Source organism: Condylura cristata, unplaced genomic scaffold (genome assembly GCF_000260355.1).
Source record: "Condylura cristata isolate star-nosed mole 26May11 unplaced genomic scaffold, ConCri1.0 scaffold00006, whole genome shotgun sequence".
Lineage (NCBI taxonomy): Eukaryota > Metazoa > Chordata > Mammalia > Eulipotyphla > Talpidae > Condylura > Condylura cristata.
Window position 1 is genome coordinate 13,078,160 of NW_004567107.1, and position 20,957 is coordinate 13,099,116.

Consider the following 20,957-nt stretch of genomic DNA (forward strand, 5'->3'; position numbering starts at 1 on the left):
ACCCGCCTGTGCTAAGGTTTGAGAAGGGCATCCCTGCCACGTGGGCAGAGGGCTGGCCACCAATCAGGTGCCCTCTTGCTAGTGTCCTGGGCAGATGGGAACCTGTGAGTGACAGGCTGTGTGGCGTAAGGAGAGTGGCAGATCTCTGCTAAGAAGGGCTCTGCCCTACCTGGCTCTGAAGAGTTACCAGCGTCTGGAAACATTGCTCAACCCGAGCAGGTAAGGAGCAGTGACGGTGGTGGTGAAGGGAGAAAGCGGATGAGGATCCATTCCAGGGAAGCTGGTGAAGTTCTCCGGTGGCTGCCTCCTCGCCAGTAGTCACGCTGTCTTTGGGTCTTCAAGACTTTTTGTACTACTTATTGGAGTACAATAAGGAGGGCCAGAGCCTACGTTGTTACCTTTCTTAGTCCGTAGCTTCTAAGCTATCACCATACAGGTTGATAACTCAGCCAGCCAAGAGTGGGGCTTAAAGAGTTGGAAGACAGAGCAGAGGGGGAACGAGATGCAGTCAGCTCTATTTCCACAAGTGGGAGGGGGCACAGGATTGGCCCAGGTGACCACAGGAGGGAGAGAAAGCCTGCCCGCATTCCAACGGAAGAGGAGTCTCTAGGGCGGGAAGGAGTGGTGTTCGCCACACCCTTCTGCAGCCCACTCTAGGTCGTGACTTGGGAGAAGCCGTTAAATGCTCTGAGCGCTGCAGCCTGGTCGGCGGGCACCTGTGCGAAGAGCACCTGGAAATATTTCTTAACAGACTGCAGGTGGCCAAGAGATGTCTTCTCAAGTGTTCTTGAGCAGCAGGTAAGTGCTGTTGCCAGTGACACCGTAAGGTTTTTGCAGCTATTTTTGGTCCCCATGGAAGAAAGGATGCTGACGGCTTGGAGGGGCAGCATGCGTGTTTGTCTGGTCTTTTCCATCCCTGGGCTGGTCTTTGTTGTTGTCTGTACTAGGCTTGAGATGACCTGCTTTAAAACAATCTTCTTTTGAGACACTCCTATACCTCACTTTCTTAGTTCTGGGTTTCAGAAAATATGTCCGATCCAACCATTCCCTCCCCCGCTCACTCTGTGTCAATCTCTTCCCAAATGATTTCATAGGACAGGTAAACTGAAGTGTGAAAGAGGTGGGTGCTTCTGTGTGCATCTGACTAACCTTTGGAGGCTGAACATGGAGAGGGAAGGGCACGCTGAAGACCATCAGGAAGATAGGGTGACTGTGTTGGACTGCTGGGGACGGAGGCTGTGAACTCTTTGGCTTCCTTCAGATGGCCCTCTCAAACAGTCTGCAATAACCATCTCCAAGATGAGGCTCTGTTCCAGAGTCACAGATACACAAAGCAACAGCAAGGGCCTCAGGCCCACCTCCAGCCTGCAGGGTGAGAAGGCTGGGCTAAAGGTATTAACTCAAGGGGTCCTACAATTTCAATAATCTCGGGAGTTAACACTGTTCCGCTTGACTATAAAATCTAACACTGGCTTTGACATTCTGGACTCAGTGAAGGTTCCAGCATCTCAAGTCCCTCAACTCTTTTCCAGGAGGAAAAGTCCACGTGCGGGACTCAGCATGTGGGCCAAATAGGAGATCCCTCTTGCAGAAGGCTGAGAAGTAAGGAGTTATGGAAAAAGTGTGGGTCACTTTTAAGGCAGACTGTTTGGTTGTGTGGGGTTTTCCCTAACCTAGTCCTACCATCTTGGGGCATTCAATGTATAGGATAGAGCAGCAGGAAAAGTAGCAGCAAATGTGGTCCCAAGGCAAGATTTGGGGAACAGGTGGGTTCTGGAGGGATTTCATGGCCTCAAGCAGGGGGCTGGTATAATACCTTGACCTCAAACCCTGGAGTAGGGGTACAATCCCCCATGGCAGCGGAGTAATTGGGGGGGGGGGAGTGCCGTGCTTTGCATACCTTGGATTCTTTACCTTTTCTTTAACCTACGTCCCTGGAAGGTAGGTGATCAGAGACTCATTTCTAATCCCAAAGAACTGCACAACTGTGCAGGCCCTATGTATTCCAAACCTCAGGGCAGGAGCTATCTTGGCATCTCAACACTCGGTATTAGCAGTTTTTGCAACTCTTTCTCCCAAGGACGGTGTTGGCTAGGCGCTCGGGAAAGGAAAGTTTGCTCCACTCTCTCTGCTCAGTCTCCAAAACCGCCCTCACGTGATGTCTGTGTGGGTACGTATGCATGCATAGGCACTGACCACAGGGGTGTACACTCCTAGGTACAGAGCTTGTTTCTTGCTGTGGTCACGTGGCAAATGTTTAGAATGTTAGGAGGCTTGGGAGTGCACGCTCTATGTGCGATCCACCTAAGACTTGGGGACGGGATTCTATTCCACTGTTCGGCAGGGTGAGACTTGACTCATGTGTCCCCACTATGAGTCCTTCCTGGGAGAAATTAAAGGCAGACCGGTTGGGTGCTAAGGATCCCTGGTGTGGAGAGGCCATTCCGTTGAGCAGCTGACGGTGAAATCAATACCAAAGGGATGCAGGTCCTGCGCTGGGCATTCTTTGACACCTCGTCGGCCTTCCTTAGCCATGGCTGTATCCCCGGAGGTCTTTCCGGCTGTGTTCTTGGGCCTGGGGGTCCCGACAAGCACAGTCACCTTGTAGGTCACAGGACATAGGGAAAGGGGTGACCTGCAGAGAGAGAGTGAAGAGATGAGCGGGGTGGTGGGGGCAGCAGAGTCAAGTTCATGTTGTGACTCTGCTTCTCACTTCATTTTGTGATAATTTTTATTATAATTATCACAGTGGGCATTTACTAGGGATTAGACAATGTGCTAAACATTTTCTAAACAAAACAAAAAAAATGCCAAATACGTCGATGCTGTGGCTAGGGATCAAAATAGTCACCAAGGCTCAAAAAGGGGCCAAATCTGATCCTTCAAGTATCATTAGTGACCTGTCTCTGGGTCGCAGCTGCACAGCCCCGGAGCTGATTCCTGACTTGCACTGTGAATCCTCAGAGCCGTTCAGGGGTGTTTAAGGGAACTGCCTGAAGGAGTATCTATCTACCTTACAGGATGGTGGTGGTGAGCCTGTGAAATGAAGGTCGGAAAAGTGTCTTAAGCAAACATAACTGCACATATTGGAAATTCTGGTTTGGTAAGGCGGGATGAAAACTAGCAAATCGTGTCTCAGGCTTCATCAAGGGGCACCAGAAATCTTAGAGTTTGTGCAAAATCTGCTAGAAGTATCTCATCATCAGAAATATTTAGAGGTGTTATGTTCATGTTTTGATGTATGTTGAAAAATCAGAGTGGGATAATGGGAAATGAAAATAAAAATTGGGAAAACTGACCTAAGTGGCCTGAACTTTACTTTCCAGCACATCCGCTCACATGCTCAGTGACCCTGGGCTGGCTTTCTTTGCTAGAAACTGACGGAAAGAGCCCAGCACGGCAAATGTCTCCCCCGTGCAGCAGATGAGCTATCTTTCCGAAGAGCACAGTGCAACCCCAGCCTGGGCAGACAATGTGGATTTCACCTCATTGCATCATGACATTTGCATACAACTTTCCCCAGAGGGTCCCCCATCTGCGCAGATGGATTTAATGACCTCATTTGCCTCCTGCCTGGACAGGGTCTCCAAGTGCTCAGGGAGCATCTCTGTCTGTCCAGCTTGTGCACTCACTTGCTGTATCTGAGGCAGTTTATGTGTCATGGCCTTTCCTCCCTCCCTACCCACATTCCCTGTCTCCCCTCTCCTTCCAAACCTTTGTCCTGAAATTTTGCAATAACTTAAAATGTAGGAAAGGGGGCCTCCCTAGTGGCACAGTGCTATTAAGCTGCAAATGCCTGAGCTTGATCCCGGGCCAGGGAGGTGACCCACACAGCAGACCTCTCCTGTCTCTCCCCCCAGCAGTATTACTTCAGATCTGCCTGTTTTGCTCCCCACTGTCTCTGGTGAATCCTCTCACACCTCTGGCCTGTACCCCAGCTCTTGCCTCTTCAAGCATGACCTTGAGCATGTGACCAGTTAGTTGGGCCTCAGTGAGTGCATTCATTAGCTGGAAAGTAATGAAAGCAGACACCTCCGGAGCTGGGATAGGGAGGAGTGTGAAACTGATGAAAACACTGAGCACATGCTCAGTGCTCACCTAACACTCCATCTCTATTCTTTGTGTGTCTCTGTCAGGCAGGGGACTGCTTAAGTCTAAGACATGGAATGAAAGAATATTAATTTCTCCATCTCTCTCTTACTCTTTACTAGCAGTGATGTCTAGCACATCTTTCTCTTTTTAACGTAGATTCTAGGTGCCTGATGCTGTGCGGGGGCAAGCTCACAGCTTCCCCATGCATGCACCCCCTGCCTACAACTGCCTGCTGTTCCCAAGTCAGGGCATGTGCTACCCAACTTCCGTGTCTTTGTGGAGGTTGGGTCTTCGACTCTAGAACATTCTCCTGCAACCTCTTCACATCCCAGAGACTCAGAGGACGTTAGACTTGGAAGAGACAGAGATAGACCTTCCATCCAAGTGAGAAAACTGAGCAACTAGGGTCTGGAGAAGAGTCCACACAGGGGTGCGGTGGGGCGCAAAGCCTGGGCGGCATCCTCACTTGCCTCATATCCATTAGGCAGTTTTGGGGAAAAGACCCTGTACTGCCACAGGCCTTAGTTTCTCCTCTCTCCGGAGAGTAGGGCAATTAAAAGAATACTGTATTGTATAAGGTCGTGAGGATCAAAGCAGCAGCATGCAGAAGCCCCAGAACCTGGCCTAGCACTTAGGAGATGCTGAATATATGTGTGTGGCATCAAGTTTCTCACAGCTCTGATTTCACCATCTGTGACCTTTCCTGCCTGCTGTCCCCTCCCAGACTTGGGCAGCTTCTGTCCTCAGCTCACCCACCCTTCTCTGCCCTCTTGTTCTCGCCTACATCCTTACACTAGAGCCATCCAGCTCTTGCTAATGTCTTCTGCACAATTTTCTCCATCACTCCTCCGGTCAAGAGCTAAAGCCCACTAAGGAGAAGTTCATATTTACCACTGGGCCTCAGGCAGGCAATATCAACAGGCTCTCCCAGAATATAACCCCAAATCCTCTCAAGTTCAAGGTTTCTCATGGTCTCACCGCCACATACTTGGCACCCTCACCTCTGTCCCTTCCTCCCTCCCTGGGCTTGTTGACTTAATCACAGACTCCACAGACGCATGAAGCCATCCCATCCTCTGCTCTTTCCTGACCAGCTCCTGTTTGCTCTTCAGGGCTCCTCTCAGGCACTCCTTACCCCCAGCATGGATCTGACCAGTGATGGCAGCATCCACCTACAGCCCTCCCTGCACAGACACACATGCAAACGCAGCTTGGGCAGGGGCCTTGAGTGGGGGGATATGAAAAAAAACATGAACATGCCCACCAAAGTCAGGGTGCCCCTGCACCCCACACTGTGTGATTGCAAGTTACTGCATGTAGGGGACAGGGATTAACAGGCTTTTATGCCACTAGCCTCTGTGGCTTATGCCTGCGGCCTTGATGATGTTGGCGCAGAGGGTGTGTGGGTGGCGGGCACCAACCTGATGCTTGACACCTGGGGCACCGGTATGGGCACATGGAAGGCACACTCCGGGGACCGGGAACGTGAGGGAGGGTGTGACAGGGTGATGGCTACCATGAGGACACCCAACTACAGAAGAGTTACGACCACCACAGGACGCGTATAGGGATTCATGGGGGGCTGGGGGGCTCCGCCGCCTCCCCCAAGAACCCTCCCGTCTGCCTCCTTGCACACCAGCCTTCCCACCTGGTGGGCCTCGTTCCCTGAGAGCATGAAAGCCTGGAAAATCAACGCGGCCTCGGGACTCTCTCCTTTCCCGTCTGCCTGAATCGGCAGTGAGCCTGCCTGTGTGTGAGGCACCACCGGCCCTTTGCTTGACGTCAGTTTACTCATCTGTACAGTGGCATTTTATTTTAATGATTTCTACCTTCCCCTCTGAAAACCCTTCTCAGTCTGAAACAAGAAGATAGACACTGCCTAGAAAAGTAGGATTTCTCCAGGAGCCCTGCTTTGCCCGCTCCTCTTTCCGACACCCCCAGTTCCACCAGCTTTTCCCAAATCAGCAGCTGGCAGGTCCCGCTGCTGTGGGCTGCTCGGGCGGCATGTGGGGCTACCCTCCTCCCTCCCGAGCCGGCCAGGGCAGCTTGAGCATCTTCCCCAAACCTCAGGAAGGAAACCCGAGCAGAGCGCACTGCATTCTAGAGGCCTGGTCTCAGCCTGCGCGTCTCCAGCACATGCTTCTTGACACAGCCATTACCGCGCGCTCGCTAGGAGCCTTGGAGGCAGGGGGCTGCTCCAGTGTGTTGTCTGAGAGGCGCTGCCAGCAGGGGGCAAATCCCTGGCAGCTGTGCTCACCACGCCCTGTCTGGAAGAGAAGGGCCCCATGAAAACCTCACAGGTTGGGTCCCCAAGAGGGGCTGGAGGCGAGACAAGTCTCCAAACCCATCGGCAGGGGCCCGTGCAGGGAGATGCAACCCGCCCTTTCTCTCTGTGTGGCCTGTCTGTTCAGAGTCCACTAGGGGTGTGAGGGGGGCGGTTCTCCTCTGGCCCCCAATGCCCTCTCTGATTAAAGGCCTGCAGCTGGGAAGAGGAGGTTGGCGGTCGCCAGGCTCCAGCACCTTCAGCTACTCCTGGGCCCTGGGAGAGACAGGGAGGCCTGTTTGGACTAGTTCACAGTCACGAACACACGCTTCCAAGGCCCTTCCAAGGGGCAGAGGCTTCCCACTGGCACACTCGGAAATAGAGGCTGAGGAACGCATCAAAGGAAACACACATGGCCCAGGCCCTACACTACCAGCCACAAAGTAGATAGCGGGACCCAAACCATTGAGAAGAAGGGGATGTTATCTCCTTTACAACCTGCCCTGGCTGACTGCTGCTCTTCCTTTGTAATAGCCAATAAATACTCTTTTCTCCCTTGTTATGAGCCTGGCACGGAGTTAATTCAGTGTGCATTATCTCACCCGCTCTTCTCAGCAGCCCTAATAAGGCAGTTATTCTGACTGGCCCCGTTTTATGTCTTAGAGAAACCCAGCAGCACACAGGTGAGTCACTGGGTGGACTGCAGCGTGGAATTCATAACATGCCTCAATGTTGTCTCCCTAGAGGCTGGTAGGGCAACGAAAAGGTCTGCAGCCTTTGCACAGAGAGGAGACTGAGGCCAGGAGGGAAGTCACATCCTGGTCATCAGCTCCTGAGTAGGACCTCCGGGTCTCTGGGTTCCCAAGTAGCTGCCCCCCTTTGTCCCAGATGGTCCCAAAGAAAACCTGCCACCCATCGCGCATACACATGGCAGCCAGTTGACCGCTGGGATTCCCAGCAGCGTGGGCTTAGCCTACTTCATACGGCCACCGGCTCGGGGACTCTGCCAACAAGCCCAGGTTGGTGATGGGAAGTGGAATCCTTTCCCCATTCACTCTGGGCTGGCGCTGATGCTCGGGCACAATTCTCTTGGGTGAACTGTCTGGGCTAACATCTGTCTGTGTGAGCGACTCAGGAAAACAGCCCAGACAATTGCACCACCAGGCCCTGGCTGCAGGTCTTGTCTAAAGCCAGAGACAGGCAGGGGCTGGATTCTGACTCAGACTCAACAGGAAGGGAAGAAGTAAAGAGCACACAGTGGGGAAAGCAAGAGACGCCCTATGCTGAAGCTGAGGAAGAGTGACCTGTCTGCCTCGACCCCACCCCCGCCCAAGCCCCGCCTACTGGGGGGACTGTGGGTGGACAGTGGGGGACAAGTCACTTCACTCTAGTCAAGACTCAGGGTCCCTATGCTTGAGCTTGCTGAGGCTGCAGGGCCTGTGTCTGGCACTGGGCAGGCACTCAGCCAATAAAGAGCTGGTGTAGATGGGGGGAAGCGGAAGGTAAGTGGAGAAAAACTATGGCCGAAGGGGAGGAGACTCGGGTTGATTCCTTGCTGTGTTATTGACTCAGTGATACAATTAGGCCAGTTACTTCCTTTTGTGGGCTTCGGTTTCTCTAACATGGAGGTAATAGCATTCCCACCTCATATAACTATTTTTAATCAAGTTTAAAACTCATGGTGGCCCGGAGCACACTGCATCGTCTACACTATGTACTCATTAAACGACCGTGGTGGTGACGCTGACAACCATGACGAGGGTGACGACTTATTGCAACACTTAACCCCTTCATAGGATCGAGCTCAAATGAGTCTAATGCATCCACAAGAAAATGAAAGGTCTGCTCCAAGTAGGGGAAATTCACATACTTGTGTAGCCTGTGACTTCTGATCAAAGAGGAATGACTTGAACCTGCTGAGCTTCCCAATCCTGCGATTCGGGCATGCCTCTGCCCCTCCCAGGAAGCCTTCTAGGACCTTCCGAGGCTAGTTCAGTGCTTGAAGTCATCCAGTGTCCCCCATGCCCTTTGGAGAAAGTTCAGATTTCCTGGGCTCATTTCTAAGGCCTCGCTTATTCCCTGGCACTGTCCTCCTTCCCCTCCTGCACTGAGCTCCAGAGTCCGCAGGCAGTTGTCATGGCCTTGCTAAACTCCCTAGACACGGGCCTCTGTGCAGACCACGCCGTTTGCCAGAAACATGCCTTCAGCCCCATCCTCCACCTCTGCTCTTTGCCCTTCCCCTGCACCTGGGTGAGACCCACGACCCCTTTCATGTCGCACTTCTGGTTCTGTCCTCCCTTGGGCCCTCCTTACTTATATGGCTTCATCAGCCCTTGTGATGCTGAGTGGCCAGCCACTGGACACGAGGCCTGGCTGGGGCCGGGGCCATCTTGCTCATGGCATAGCAGAGTGTCCCAGAGCGTCAGAATATCAGAGTCCAAAACAGCTGTGTGTCTTGCCCTCATGGATTTGCATTGTATGGCAAAGGGGTAGGGACTGCCAGGTAATACTAAGTATGTTTTATAGTATGTGTGAAAGCGATACATGTTACAGAACGAACAAAAAAGCAGAGGTCAAGGCAAATGGGTGTGGGTGTGCCAGGGGTGAGGTAAAGTGGGTGGTCAGGGTGGGGCTCACTGAGAACATGACATGATGCTCAGGCAAAGACTTAGAGGAGGGGAGCAAGTGAGTCATGAGGGTGAGTAGAGAAGAATGTTCTCAGTCAAAGGAAGAGCCAGTGACAGAGGCTATAAGGTAGAGGGCTGCCTGGTCTATACAGAGCCAGCAGGGAGTCCTGAGGCTGGAATTAAGGGAGAGGACACGCCAGAGTGGGAGGTGAGGTCAGAGAGTTCGTGGGGGGTGGGCAGGGCACCTAGGGCCTTGTGTGTCATTGGCACAGCTGGTTTTTATTCTAAGAAGGCACTGAGAAGTTTCACCTAGAGCGTTCTCTAGGTGATGCTATCTGACTTGTTTTCCAAGCATTCTGGTTGCTAAGTGGGAAGTGCAGAGTCATTTGTGTACACCCCGACTCTGCACCCCAGTGCCCCACCCTTCAGCATGGCCCACTCTGCTAAGGCTGCTTCTACGTAACGGCTTTGGCCATCTCCCCCATGGTCTCTAATCCCCAGCCTCTTTAGTCCAGAGGGCTACTTTTGGGCATATGTCCTTTCCCAAGAACCCACATTTTCACCTACAGTTAGCAAGGAAATATAGCAATCCTGTGCTGGATGTCATCAGTTAGGCATGTCACCCAGTGCTGAGACATGCTTTTGGGATTAAACTCTTCTTACTCCTGACTGGTTCAGCCCTCATTAGTCTTCAAGTCCTTGATCAATTATCACCCTGCCCAGGAAGCCATGAGACTTTTATCTGAGTTCTCAAGAGATAAAAACTTCAGGTGAACCTGGCTTGCCCAAGGTCACAGAACCTAGACTCCAGCCAACTCCCAGACATCAGCCAGCATCAACCTCCCAGCAGCCACCTGAAACAGCCAGAGCCAGCATTTCTGGGTTCTCCATACCTTAGAAAGCCCAGCTATGTGCACAGCCAAGCTGTTTCTCTTCCTCCCTTGTACATGCCTCATGCCTCTTAGAGGATTCCACTTACACAGGACTGCATACTACACAGAATTACTCTTTGGCATGAGGGAAAACTGTTGAAGCACTATTTCTGAGAATCTGCTCTGTACATAAGACTCCCTGAGGCTCCAACGGGAGACTAATAAACTGACCCACTGAGAAGCTGAGTCCTGCCCTTCCTGTCTGCCTCGATCCACAGACAGGTGTCTGGGTGGGAAACTGGTCGACCCTGTCAGGTGGCTGTTCCTGCACCATCTTGCTCTCATCTGCTGGCTGAGCCCAGATCACTACAGGCAGGTAGGGAGTATAGCTGTAAAAGGGGAGGACAGAGGGAGCAGACAGACATCTCCCTGGGCCAAGAGAGCAGGAGGCCCTGGCTCTGGAGACCAGGAAGAGATTTAGGTGGAGAGCTGGAGACAAGGAGTGTGGAGAAGGTGCTGAGTGCTTCACGGGGCCTCCGGGCGCTTCTCCCCTGGTCCACCCAGAGCACTCCCCATCCTGCCCGCCACCTCTCACCTCCACCAGGACAACTCCTACCTGTCCTTCAGGTCTGGGTGCCAACGCCCTTCTCAGGGAAGCCTTCCTGGAATGCCTCATTGTTCTCTGAGGAGCTCCGCACCTTCTCCACTGCCTTTCCCATGAAGGGAACTGAACGTGGAGTTGTGCACGTCGCTGCCTGATATCCGACTCCCCTGATAAACAGTGAGCTACGCTAGGGCAGTGCAGCTAAGTGAACTGACTGGGCCTCTTATGCCACTAGCCTCTGTGGCTATCACCGGTGGCCACCATCATGTTAACAAAGATGGCGCTTGGGAGCGTGGGAGCGTGGGTGCAGAGCCTGAGTGTAGACACCTGGAGCCGGGCAGGCGCGCATGCCTGAGTGTTCACACCTGAGCTTAGCATTGCTCAGACGTAGCCTGGGGAGATGACTGCGAGAGCGTGAGTGGCCTGACTACTCAAGAGAGAATGCCAGAGAGCCCAAAGAAAAGTGCAGAGATTCGCAGGGGGCTGGGAGGTTCCCCTGCTGTCTACCCCCCAACCCCCGACCCGTGCCTGGCTGCCCCCCAACAGGCAGGCTGTACATTGGACACTGCCGGTGTGCACAGCCTGGCCCAGTGCTGGGCCGGGGTCAGCAGAGACTCCGGGGAAGCTCATCTCATTTAGTGGGAACAGCACAGGTGCAGCTGAGCTCTGCTGCCTGGGCAGGCAGAGGGGGTTCTTTTCCACAAAAAGCCAAAGTTATATTTATAACGTCTCTCTTGTAAAACATGAGGTTAGGAAAGATTAGGACGTGTCTCTGGGACTAGTGAAGGGCTGATTCTGGGTCCCCGGCAGAGGGGTAGGGCTCATCTCAGCACCAGAGTCTGAAATCGCCTCAGCTGAACTCATGGAACAGAGGGAAATGGCCTCACGTCTCCATTCTACATAGACAAAAACACCAGTGACAATAACTTGGAATCTGCACATCAGCCCCCCTCTCCTGACGTCATTCCTTACCATGGACTCCACAGAAATTACAATCCATTTAAGAAAGTTTCCTGGTAAAAATAACTATTTTGAGTTAGTATGTAAGTTATGGTGGATAGGAACAGTCCTTTAATTGGAGCTGCTCTTTCTCCAGCTGATGGCATCAGATGAGTCGAGTGTCATAGTTCGAAATACCCTTCTATTTAAAAGGGTTTGTGCTAGTGAAGGGACAGACCCCACTGTCCCTTCACTAGCACAAACAGTCAGTGGCCATGGAGTGAGACCAACATGGCTCGACAGCTGGACACTATCTGCTAGACAGCAGCTATCGAGAGCCTTGTAAATGTTCACACCAGTCTAAGCATCAGTTGTAAAGGGATAATTAGAGTTATTAGGTGTTCTGGAGCAAACATGTTCATGGGCATCATTATTTATCACTGTGAGGAACTGAAATAACACAAAAGCTAAAATACAATTCAGAAGAGAATGGTTACATAAATTATGATTCATTACAACTGTAGGATACGTCACGCTCAGTGAAAACTAAGGCTGAGAATTGTACACTAATATCAGATAATGCTTCTGTGTAACTTTTCTTGTGCTTAATAAAAAATAAAGTCCCCAACTGGAAACACAGTAATCTATACATATATACAAGCCACACCCAAGGCAAAGCCGTGGTTATCTTTGGGTTATAATGTAACAAGTGGATGCCTTTGTTCTAGAGTTTCTGGGTTTGTCCAAAAAGCCAAATTGTTTCATAATTGGGAAAAATAACAAAAGTAATGAATAGACAACAATTGTATTAAAATGAAATGCATTAATAAAGGATGACTTCCTTTACTGTACTTGATCAGAAAGTATATTCCTTCGGTGTTTTATCACAAACAAAAACCAAAAAAAATAGAAGGAAAGAGGGGTAGACACACTGATCTCAGGGAACCCGGCCACTGATCTCAGGGAACCCGGCATCCTTATCCATCAACTAAAAGATGCAACAGTAGTCCTGTGGCTTGAGTGTTTTCCTTCAGTCTTGCCCTGTTCATTTCTGTATCTGAATGTCACATGGTCTTTCTTAAAGGAATTCACTGCCTTAAGGATATTGGGACATATAGGGAATCCTTCTCTGCTTCATCACTCTTTCTGCCCCTCCCCCCCCCGGGTCAAACCACTCCACCATGGGCCTCAGAGTCCCAGAAAGAGAATGAAAGATCTGTAGAGGGTCCATTCCCACTACGGCTATGATTCTTTGCCCTTCTTTTCTCAGGAATACAGTCCCCACCCTTAAAAATACTCTTTCAAATGCTCTTTAACATCGAATGATCTTTCTGCTCAGACGGCAGAGGAGTATAAAAAAGAAACAGTTTCCCACGAAGTCATTCATCACAGGAATAATTTCAACTCAGGCCGACCACCTCTCTCCCAACTCTGGCTAGTGCTCTGGACACTAGGCCCAGCTCTCAGCAAGAGAGGTGAGACGGTTGCTCGTCCCTGAGCAATTGATATGCAGCCCACTCAAATATCTCAGTCTCACTATCAGCACTCACATCAGTCCTGTTGCATCCTCATGCATCGAGGAAGGAAATCACCACCAACACCATCTTCTTCCACAGGTGTGAAAACGAGAAGGTGTAATAAAATGACCAAAGGCCATGCCTGACCTTGTTGTAAATGCCCCTTCTTATTTCTTCCTCAAGACTTTACCCTTATCTCCTAAATCGCCAGTTCTATCTAGGATTTTACAGTCCCCTACCTCACACATTCTTTTCCTAGCCATTTCTGCACACCATTTGCTAATCCCTCCTGGAAGATGCTGATAACCTTGATGGTGTCTTCTCCACCCTCTCTGGTCCCTCACAGCACTCATCCTTCCCTTCTAAAACAACACATTGCACTTCTATCTGTCTCCTGCCAACCTAACTAACTCCAGGCTCTGAGGTTAAAGAACCATTTCTGCAAAGATCATTCATGAACCTGCACACCTGGCTGAGTCCCAACACATTAGCTCAACACTGGACTAACAGAAGAACTTCAGCGCAATCCAGCAAAACGTGGAGACAGGTAGAGACACGACTAGCCCAGGCTGTGGCAGCCCCTCATGCAGGGCTCACCCCAGTGGCGACTGGCGCACTCGCCTACCTTTTTAGTCTTCACGGTAGAAGCACAGCAATCCCCACCGTCATAGTTGCAGAAGGCTCGGTTGTTGATGGCGTCACAGTAATTGTCTCCCATAAAGGGCTGTAAGAGACAGAGAGGGAGGGAGGGAGGGAAGCAGGTCTTAGGCTGCGTGGCAGGATGGCTGGAAGCTGGGCTCTGCCGTGGTTTGAGTGTCTCTCCTCTCACCAACATCTACCGCCTCCCTGATTTCAAGCCCCAACCCCCTGTAGGGTAAACGAAGATGGTTAGGCTTCCATGCCGCTAGTCTCTGCGGCTATCACCAGTGGCCTTGATTGTGCTGATGCAGGGGCGCGGCTCGGGAGCGTGGAGCGGGGCACGTGTGCCTGATGGCAGACTCCTGCAGTGCCGAGTGGGCGCGAGTAAGTGTGCACAGCTGAGCCTGGAGGCGGGGCTGTCAGGGTGGTGCCACACAGCACAGAGAGTGGCTATGAGAGGCAGAACCACAGACCATGCCAGAGAGAACCTGAAGAGAAAGACTAAAGATTTGCTGAGGGCTGGGAGGCTTGCCAGTCCCCCTTCCCCCCTCCCCTATCCTGCCAGCCTGCGGGCTTGCCCCACTGCAACTGGTGTAGAAAGAGCATTAAAGCCTGGAAAACTCCACTGAAGGCTCCATCCACCTGCCCCAGCAGATAGAGAAGCTGCCCTGTGTGGGCTGCCACAGCAGGCCTAAGACAGGCAGAGCCTGGAGGCAAGAGCTGTGCGAAGTGCACGTGTGCACGCTGCAGCGTGACAGCCGTGATGCCAGACCTCACGCGCTGCATCCACACAGCTGACAGATACAGCTCAGCCCCGCTTTGCTCTGCTCTGGCAGGCCTGAGGCAATCTGCCTGTGGCCTCTGCTCTGCACCTTCTATACATACCATGTGGAGCAGACTACATAAGACCAGTGTCCCTTCTTGGGATAAAAAGAACAGGCGTGGTGAAAGAGAAAAAAGAGTAAATGAAAACAGTTCATTTTTTAGTTTGAGCCCTGAAAAAATGTCCCGTCTTGGCACAAGCGACTTTCCTCTCTACTCGCCTTTCCCTGTAGCCACATCTCTGAATCTCCCCAGCCATCCACTGTCAGCCCATCTGCCCTCTAGGCAACTCTAGGCTTTGAGTTTGACAATTACGATTAAAATGCCTATTGTGTGTTACACATTGCCATTAAAAATAAAGATGTAATCAGGCCCTCCCTGTTGGCTCAACAGGTTAAAACTCAGCACTGCAAGCTAGCAGCAGCTGCTTCATTGTGAGTTCGATCCCCAGCCCCAGCGTGACCCACATGGCACAGCAGACCTCTCCTGTCTCACTCACTGCTCCCCTCAGCAGTGTACTTCATCAGTCTGCCTGTTCTGCTCCCCACTGTCTCTGGTGAATCCTCTCACCGTCCCTGCACTTCTGGCCTGTACCCCAGTTCTGTATGCATAAATAAATAAATCTTAAAAAGAAGTAAAGATGTAATAATGTGTCGAGACACACAGACTTCTTTAGACCTTGCACTATAGTGAGAAAGCAGACTCTTCAAATAATCAATGAGCTACCTTCAACTCTGGAGGAAGGTACCTGGTGCAGCTAGAGCAAAGAACAGGAGGATATGCCTACTCAGGGAGCTTCATCAAAGCGGCTCTGAGGAAATGGCATTCAGCTGAGCCCGTGAGATGAGCAGGAGTCAATTCGATGGGGGAAGAGGGAGAAGTCCTAGAGAGAAGGAATAGCGCAGAAAAAGCAGTGCTCCTGTTTCTCATGCTGTTACTTCTACTATCATGTGTTCTGGCAAAAACAGTTCATCCTTCAAGGTCTAGCCCAAAGTCACCCCTCCAAACTGTCTTCCATACCCCTAGGGTGCTCTGTGCGTCCCCAACTCCTCGCACTTGCGTTTTAGAATTCTCTCTATAACTGTCTACCTCCTCTGAGTATATGGTAAGTCCCTTTTGGACAGGGAACACCTGTCATCCATTTTTAGATCCTGGATTTACTAGCAAAATGCCTGGCAATTGGAGCAAAACGTACATAAATGTTTCTTTGACGTTGTTAGCAAAACCGTGGCTAGATGGAAGGAGGGAGGAGGATGGGCAAGAAGCGATCAACAATGAATGGGGGAACCGGAGTCAGGAACAGTTACATATCATACTGCAATATGATCCCCATGACCCAGAGCTGTGCCAGGTACACAGTAGGAATGAGGTGAAGTTCAGAGGAAAAAGAGGGTAAACAGTGCTTTGGACACAGCCTGGAATAGAGGGCAGGAGGTTCTCTCCGATCAGGGCTCCCCAAGACAGACTCCCGCCTGGAAGTTCCTCCCGAGGTAGCTTTTGTATTTTTTTCAGCACACTTTTTAGCCCCAGGCCAGAGATAAATAGGAGCTTTAAGCCAAGGAGGAAAAGGAGCCGAGGGGCAGCTGCAAGGGCAAAGGCGATAAGCATCAGCAGCGAGGCCCAGAGCCTGGCAGGTGAGGGTCTCTCAAAGTGCTGAGTCAGAGGAGGGATCCAATTCTGCTGTCACACTGCTTGCCTTGACCGCCAGCTCAGCAGGACGAGAGCCCAGGGAACCCAAGCTTTCTTTTTATGAAGTGCCGGAATTATCCAGAGAGATGGAAGGAAGCACCGCCACAGGAGTCTGAGCTGAATCTTGGGAGAATTGCAATGCCAAGTACCCTGAGAACAGCCACAGGGGTCCCCAACCAATACACAGAAAGCAACGCACCACCATGGGCTGCCCTGTGATACTTACAGGTCAGGGGACGGCTCATGGCAGCAGGTGAGCTGGTGGGAGAGAAAAGGCACAACCATGCGCAGGGCGGGCAGGGAGGCCGGGAGGCTGGGAGGCCGGCAGGCCCCCCGAGCCCCCGGCAAATCTTTACTCTTTCTTTTTGGGCTCTCTCTGGCGTTTTCTCGCGGTCTCTTCCTCTCACAGCCATTCGCTGCAGCGCGGTTCTCAGCGTGACACCACCCTTACAGCCACAGCTTCCAGGCGCAGGCGTGCACATTTGCGCGTGCGCACTCCGCGCGTCAGGGGACCACCATGGGGCGTGCGTGCCCCGCCCCACGCTCCCACGCGCCTCCTGCGTGCAAGGCCGCAGGTGATGGCCGCAGAGGCTGGCGGCGTAATTCTTGACCACCTCATTTACCCTACTACAATTGGGCTCACGCTTTGCCTCTGTGACTAGTAGGTTGTGGAACCTTGGGCCACCTTCTCTCTGACGCTCCTACCCCAAGAATGAGTGGGGTTAGAACACAGTCTTCCATCTGTTCTTAGACCTGGCCACTCTCTAGCTCTGGGCCTCTCCATCTTTGGAAAACAAATTTACATTTGCACATCTCGAAGAATATTTCTAGTTCTGACCTTCTAAGAATTTCAACAAATACCTTTTCCTTGAACACGTTCTAGTCCTTTTCACTAGCGTTTTTCTGGGGCTCTGGGGAACACCAGGGTTTGGACATCCACCTGAATGGGATTTGGGGTTGCCTTTTCACTGCCAGCTGAGAAGAACCACCAGGGGCAGAGACACTGAAATGTCTCTGGTTCCAAAGACAGCAGCTCCCTTGAGAACACAGGTGCCAACCAAGAACCCTGCTCCTGTCACTCCCCGAGTTTATCCCTAGGCTCAGAGATGGCTCGTTGGAATGCCAACTTCCTGGAATGAAACGGCTCATCTGCAAAGTCAGAGGGCATCTTCTACTGCCAGTTCAACAGCTGAATCTAAGGTGTCTGTATTCCTCTGGGGTCAAAAGACCAGGATACGGGGCAGGAAGTAACCTAGAAATAGTGATCATCTGAAAAGTAGGAGTTTTGAAAAGAGCTGTTTGTGTGGGTCCTGCAAGGTCAAGCAGCATATGTTGATGCCAGGTCAAAGGCTCCTCCCACACTGCCTACAGATTCTCCACCGGGCTGAACACAGGTTTGGGATTCAGAAAAAGCTGACTTGCAACCCTGTTACCTAGTGAGTATATATTTGATTGTATCTGTTGATAACTCTGGGCCTCAGTTCCATAGCCTGTCGAATGGGAACATTGATTCTTGTGCCAAAAGTTTGTTTGGGGATATTTGCAGCACTTACTGGAGACAGGGATGGTGGCCGTGATTAACGGAACAGTAGGATCACTTCTAGCGACTTACCTCACAGCCTTTGACACAGTGGATGAGAGAAGGATGAGGGTACCACTTGAGACCAGCTGTGCAGACAACTCTCTGCAGAGAGAGAGAGAATGCAAGAGATTAATGGGCTTGGGGCTGGGAGGGAGCCATCTCCAGCTGGCGCCACACTCAACCACCCCATCTCTTCATGCATCGTCCAAGTCTTGATCTCACCTTGGCATTTACATGAAGAATTTGGTAACTGCCATATCAGGCACCATACGATTAAAATAAAATGTGTGCTCACCATAGGTGTCACAATTCTGTTTTTCCCAGCAGGAAGGAGGGATGAAGAGGAGCAGAAGTAGGAGGTGGAGATATGATCAAAGCAGCCCTTCTTGGCTATCCTGACCAGGGAAGGAATTAGCGATGAGATGGGAGGAAAGAGGGGGACAATGTGTGAATGTACATAAATCTCTGCTGTAGCCATGCATGTGTCTGTGCACATGTGTCTGTGCACATGTGTCGTATATGACCCACACATGTGGTGGTTGTGCATGGTGCATGTGATAAATACATATATGTCTCATGTGTGCCTGAGTGTGTGTGTGTGTGTGTGCACACACATGGGTATGGCTGCTGCAGGAAGATGGTAGAGCAATGTGGAGCAGGGTTCCCCCAAGCAGGCTCTGAGGACCACTCTCACCAGAATCACTGCGAGAACACACACATTCAACATGTGGACCCACCGGTGCCACCTTAGATCTGACAAATCCAAACCTCTGAGGCCAGAACTTGGGGCTCTACATTTTAACAACAAGCCTCCCAGATGAATCTGATGCACACTGCAGTCTGAGAACAGTGGGCTGAGGGTGAACAGACCAACCTTTGATTCAGAACCCTGGAGATGCAAAAACACCCTTCCCTGCCTCCGCCTGCTACTGGGTCACACCAACCTGCTTGCAAGTCCCTGTTATCTCACTTTTGGGGTTCTCCTTCTAAATGAATGTGCTTCCCCATCTTGTCAACTGAGGAACATTTAGTTATCTTTTCAATTTCTGCTTAAGACCTTCCCTGTGGTGCTTTTCCTAACCTCTCAGGCTGAGCTTCTGGGTGTACATATATGTAGTTTTCTATAGCAGCCTTTAGTGACGGTGATTATGGTAAGGATAATGCCAACTGCAGTGCATCTGCAGAGCCTTCAGGGAGATGGACGCTTTTTGCAACACCTTCTGCAGTCTGGCATGTATTCTGTATTTCTACTATCATGAAGAGAGATGGACATTAGCCTTATGTCATAAGGAGAGGAAATTTCCCAAGCTCCATAGCTGGTAGCTAGAGAAATCAGGATTGGAAGCTAGGCAGCTATTTTGGAAGTGATGTAAGGCAGCTCATAACATCAAGTCCTACATGATGATAATATTTAAAGTAGATAAAAATGAGACAAAACTTGGGAGACCATCAGGATGACATAATAACACTAGTAGTCCCCTGCTCTGTTTTGTTATAGATGCCTTACTTTTCATGCCAGATTACAAAGATTTCTTAGAAAAGAGTAAAAATAACCCAGAGGCAAACGCTTAGATGTGCAATGAGGGGTAACTGTGTCGGGCCAGCCACAGAAGTCTATATGATCAGGGCTTGTTCACTTGGCTGAATGCCAGCTGATTCATTTTAAGAAATGAGCAATCACATAGGCCAGAATGTGGCAAATCCACGTGACCAGAGCTTTCTCTCCTGAGAAGACTTATATGAAAGCCAAACTGTAATTAGGTTTTTTGTAAACTTGGGACACAGGAAATCCTGTGAGGCCAAACTCTGGCCAAAGTTGAGTCGAATGTCTTTATTCTCTGATCTGTAGCATGTCTTGTTGACCCTTGGATCTTCCGTGCCTCAAATGGCACCTGGCACATGGAGAACACCTGGCAAACACTTACGTTATAAATGAATGGGCTCACTTGCAAACAGAGATAATTATCCCAATGAACAATATTTTCTTTACTTGTCTTCCAGTCTTCTAGAGCATTAGAAGAACACTAACAATGATTAGCAATATCTAATTTAATGATCAGTTTAGTGTAAAATGAATTAAAGCTCTTGGATAAACAACTTAACCTGACAATCTAATAACCAGTCTCACAAATTGCATTCTACTAACTAGTCCGCTAATGCCTCACCAGCATGGTACCTTCTCCAATATAGATGCTCAAGGTGGTCTAAAGGAGACTTTAGGCACAGAGGTTTGACAGATAAGGCTGAAATTCTGACTTGAAATTGCATTGCAAGTTTCCACTCTAGCTTGTCTATCTGTGAAATGGACACTAAAATGGCAGATGTTTGTGACGATACACTGAGACAAGTGATATGGAAATGGTTGATGCAGGACCTCACTGTTACAGTTACAGGGATAACTCGGGGTTTTAGACATGCTGTCCCATTGCCATCAGGCACAGACACATAAAATAAATGCATGACGACCAAATAATGGAATGTCACTAGCTCCAGTGTTTCTTCCTTCCAGCTTTGCTACTTTCGTGCCCTGCACTTCCCAGTGGTGGAGCCAGGAATGGAGAGAATCACCTGCTTTCATTCTCTGAGAAACTGTAGTAAGACTTTCCTTGCTGGGTCTGAGAGTCTGTTCCTAGGCAACATCTCAGGGATCTTGGAGGGGCATTTGGTAATGGCTCAAAAGGTAGAAAACAGCAGAGTTAGGATCCACTGGATATTTAGTACCCATCCCTCCTCCCTACTTATTTGAGAGCTAATTTAACCCATCTGGAGGAGTGACTTGGTGTGGTTCTACAAGTTTCTGTTAGTTGAGGTTTACCTGACGTGAGTTCAGAAAAAGGACTTTTATACTATCTGCATGAGGCTATTTATCTTTCCAAGGCTTTTGGATTTTCCACTATTTCTCAGGGCTGCACACCCCACCTGTCTCACCACAGGGCCCCTCTGTATGTGAAGAGAACTAAGAAAAGGGATAGGCAGCAGGAACTGAAGGAAAGGCTAGGTTGTTTACACCATAAGCTGGGAGATCCCAGATGGTGCCCCTCAAATGTCAGCCTTGTTCCTTTTGATGCCAGTGCAACATTTAGCATTGAGAGAGCTTCCAGATTGGATTTTCTAAGGCGGATTTCATTTCCTACCTTCCTGTCTTTCTTCCTGGCTCTAATGCCCATCAGCATCACACTACCACCACCATCAATAATATCAACACAAACATCATCATCTACACCAGCAGCACCAGCACCATCACCACCATCATCAATGCCACCAGCACACAAACATGGATGGCCACCGTCTTCATCAGTAACACCCACACT

General features: G+C 50.5%; 1 protein-coding gene across 1 annotated transcript in view; it reads right to left on the reverse strand.

Annotated features, from left to right (window-relative positions):
- Nucleotides 1-990: 990 nt before the first annotated feature.
- PAPPA (pregnancy-associated plasma protein A, pappalysin 1) overlaps nt 991-20,957 on the reverse strand; it is a 223,581-nt gene continuing 203,614 nt past the window's right edge. Inside the window, exons 20-22 of the mRNA XM_012721479.1 lie at nt 17,677-17,748; nt 13,540-13,638; nt 991-2,635 (exon numbers count right to left, since the gene is read on the reverse strand). Coding sequence (XP_012576933.1) covers nt 2,528-2,635; nt 13,540-13,638; nt 17,677-17,748 — 279 coding nt within the window. The 3' untranslated portion in view covers nt 991-2,527. The remainder of the gene's footprint in view (nt 2,636-13,539; nt 13,639-17,676; nt 17,749-20,957) is intronic.